The 2621-nt window shown below is 50.3% G+C and overlaps 1 protein-coding gene across 2 annotated transcripts in view; it reads right to left on the minus strand.

The window, feature by feature from the left end:
- The window catches only part of RPL10A (ribosomal protein L10a), a 9935-nt gene that overhangs the window by 6923 nt on the left and 391 nt on the right, over positions 1–2621 (minus strand). Inside the window, exons 2-5 of one of the 2 annotated variants that reach the window (XM_019514135.1) lie at positions 2515–2589; positions 2351–2431; positions 1938–2086; positions 802–974 (exon numbers count right to left, since the gene is read on the minus strand). In XM_019514135.1, the coding sequence (XP_019369680.1) occupies positions 802–974; positions 1938–2086; positions 2351–2431; positions 2515–2589 (478 nt within the window). The remainder of the gene's footprint in view (positions 1–801; positions 975–1937; positions 2087–2350; positions 2432–2514; positions 2590–2621) is intronic. The other variant, XM_019514136.1, reaches the window with a different exon arrangement.

Genomic DNA, 2621 nt, shown 5'->3' on the forward strand with positions numbered 1-2621 from the left:
TTTGACTTACTTTTTCAGTCCCAAAACAGAGTAAGTCTTCTGTTGCAAAGCACTCAGAAACACCATCATCAAGTCAAAACGTTTTTGACCCTGTGGATTCTTCCTGAGGTCTCATCCAACCCTAATTTTCTATGATTCTGTAATTCCTATCTGAAATCTCTTGGATTTCTTGTACGTCATGTAGAGTTGCTCGCACACCTAACAGCTGCTGATAAAGCAACACCCCACTGCACCCTTAAAAGAATATCACATCACCCCAGTTAAGAATCATTGATCTAAGTGAACACAAGGAAAACACGCCCCCCCTACTAAAATCAAATCACTGCTCTGCCCTTCAGTGGCTGTGAAATTCCTCTACACATTAAGCTGAAAACATCAGTTACTGTGAAGCCATCTGTACAACACAAAACCTGCTATTTATCTCCTGGCCAACTGCAGTTTCCGCACATCTTCCCTGATAGCAGGGGCCCATCATACAAGGCGCTCCACGTCCTTATTTCCCACTGCCAAAGGTTTGAGGACATGCAGCATTTTGCAAGATAAGGCCCATTTCTCAATCAGTTTTTTTGAAACTGCAGAGACAGATTAAATTCCCATCCCCGCTACCCCGCGTTCCCTAAATACACAGAAAAGAATGGATTCAACGTTTATTACTGGCAGCCCATCAGGAAGGAACCTAGAGACCTTCAGTCCACTCCAGAAAGTATACATCCATATACCATGGCAGGCAGCCAATCACTTCATTTACCTGCCACCACTTTGTACTGGGCAGCAGTTTTGGGCACCAGTATTTATATTTACCTTCTTCATTTGAAACTTAATGGTAGATTTCACCTCGTCGACCTTGGCCACCAGATTTTCATTGTGTGTCAGGAGAGAGGGAAACTTGCCCGCTTTGTTAAGACCTGGACCCAGGATACGAGGAATCTGCTTGATGAGGGACTCTGAGGCTAGGAAGGCATCGTACTTCTTAGCTGTGGAAGAACAAGGAGATTAAAGTAGGGAGTATGCTGCACCTCTGCCCCACTGTAATTCAGACCTGATTCAGTCTTCCGGTAGCAGGGCTGTTTGCACCTTTTTCTAGGAGACAATAAATTAAAAGGGTGATCAAAAAAAAAGTTGGTATTTACATAATCTTCACAGACACCAGCACTAGGCCACAAGAGGAAAGCAGTGTAATCACACACTCATTATCCATCTGCTGTTTCTTAAACACAAGTGACCCCAAAAAGTAAATCAAGGCATCCTCCTTCCCAAAAAGGTATCAAGATGAGCCCAACGATGAGGAGAGGTAAGGACTCTGTGCATTAAAATCAGAAGAGAGTTCACTTTATATTACAAGTTAATGGCTATCCCTATGCGCTGTCAGCACTAGGATCAAGCCAGCATGGTGGGTCCTGCTTACTGCAAATCGGAAACCACTCACTTTGGCTGCCAGAACCAACTGGGCACGACTCTTGCTTGAGAACATTTACAAAGAAGCCTTATTGCTTTAGTCATTTTCATTCCAAGCTCAACACACCAGTCAAAGGACAGGGATTTTTTACAGAAGGGACTAGATCATTATCTCGTCATCCATAGGGGCAAATGTACACCATGACTTGTGTTAGGAAGAGTCCATCCTGATTGCAAAAGTTACCATCAGAAAGAGATTTTGTTCAGAGAACAGCTTTGAAAGATGTTTTAAATAACTCTCCGCTGGCAAGGCATGAGATATTTGGGAGATTTTGATACACCACCAGGGGCTGCAGGATGTAGGACACATGACACCTTCAGACAAACTCGCACCATGGATCTCTAGCTGTTATTTTTCCCACCCCACCTCAGTCACCAGAACACTTTTAACAGCTCATTAAAGGCTTTATCATCACCTGCTGGTCCATCAGATGTGACCATCCCTCCACACAGCCCATCTATCAGCACCAGCTCCCACTCACCCAGCTTCTTCACCAGCTTCTTGTTCTTGTTGAGCTTCTTCAGGGCCTCGATGTCCATGTGCGGGAGGTCCACGGCCTTGGCCTCATCGCAGTGCTGCTGGTCCCCCAGCACACACACCGAGAACTTGGGGCGCGGCGTGGACTTGAGCCTGCAAGGAGAGGGCAGCGCCGTCAGTGCCCGGCTGGCACCACACGCCTCAGCGGGAGCCCGCGACCACGACACCTTACCACGGCTGCTGGCGCGATCCCCCTGGACCCTGGCTGCTGCGAGTGGTCGGCGGGGCGGCCCGGGGGCCTGCCCACACCTCCCCTCATGTTTAGAGACCCAGGGTGGGGGTCCGTGCAGCCGGGGAGCAGACCTGCTTGGGCACCCGGGGGCCCCAGGCAGGGAGGCAGGGGCAGCAGGGCCCAACCTGACGGTGCCGGAGAAGCGCTTGTCCTTCTGCGGGTCGTAGTTCTTCAGGCTGATCTGCAGCTCCACCGTCTCCAGGAACCTGCGGGCACGGGCAGGGGTCAGGTCAGGTCACGTCGGGTCAGGTTAGCACCCCCCCCCTTTCCGGCCCTGCCCTGCCCTTACTTGCGCGGCTTGGCCTGTCCGCCCTGCAGCACTTCCTTCACCGCCTCATACAGCGCGTCTCGGGACACTTTGCTGCTGCGGGGGAGACACGAGTGTCATGGGGGGGG

Source organism: Gavialis gangeticus, unplaced genomic scaffold (genome assembly GCF_001723915.1).
Source record: "Gavialis gangeticus isolate Ggan-Ray unplaced genomic scaffold, GavGan_comp1, whole genome shotgun sequence".
NCBI classification, from domain to species: domain Eukaryota; kingdom Metazoa; phylum Chordata; order Crocodylia; family Gavialidae; genus Gavialis; species Gavialis gangeticus.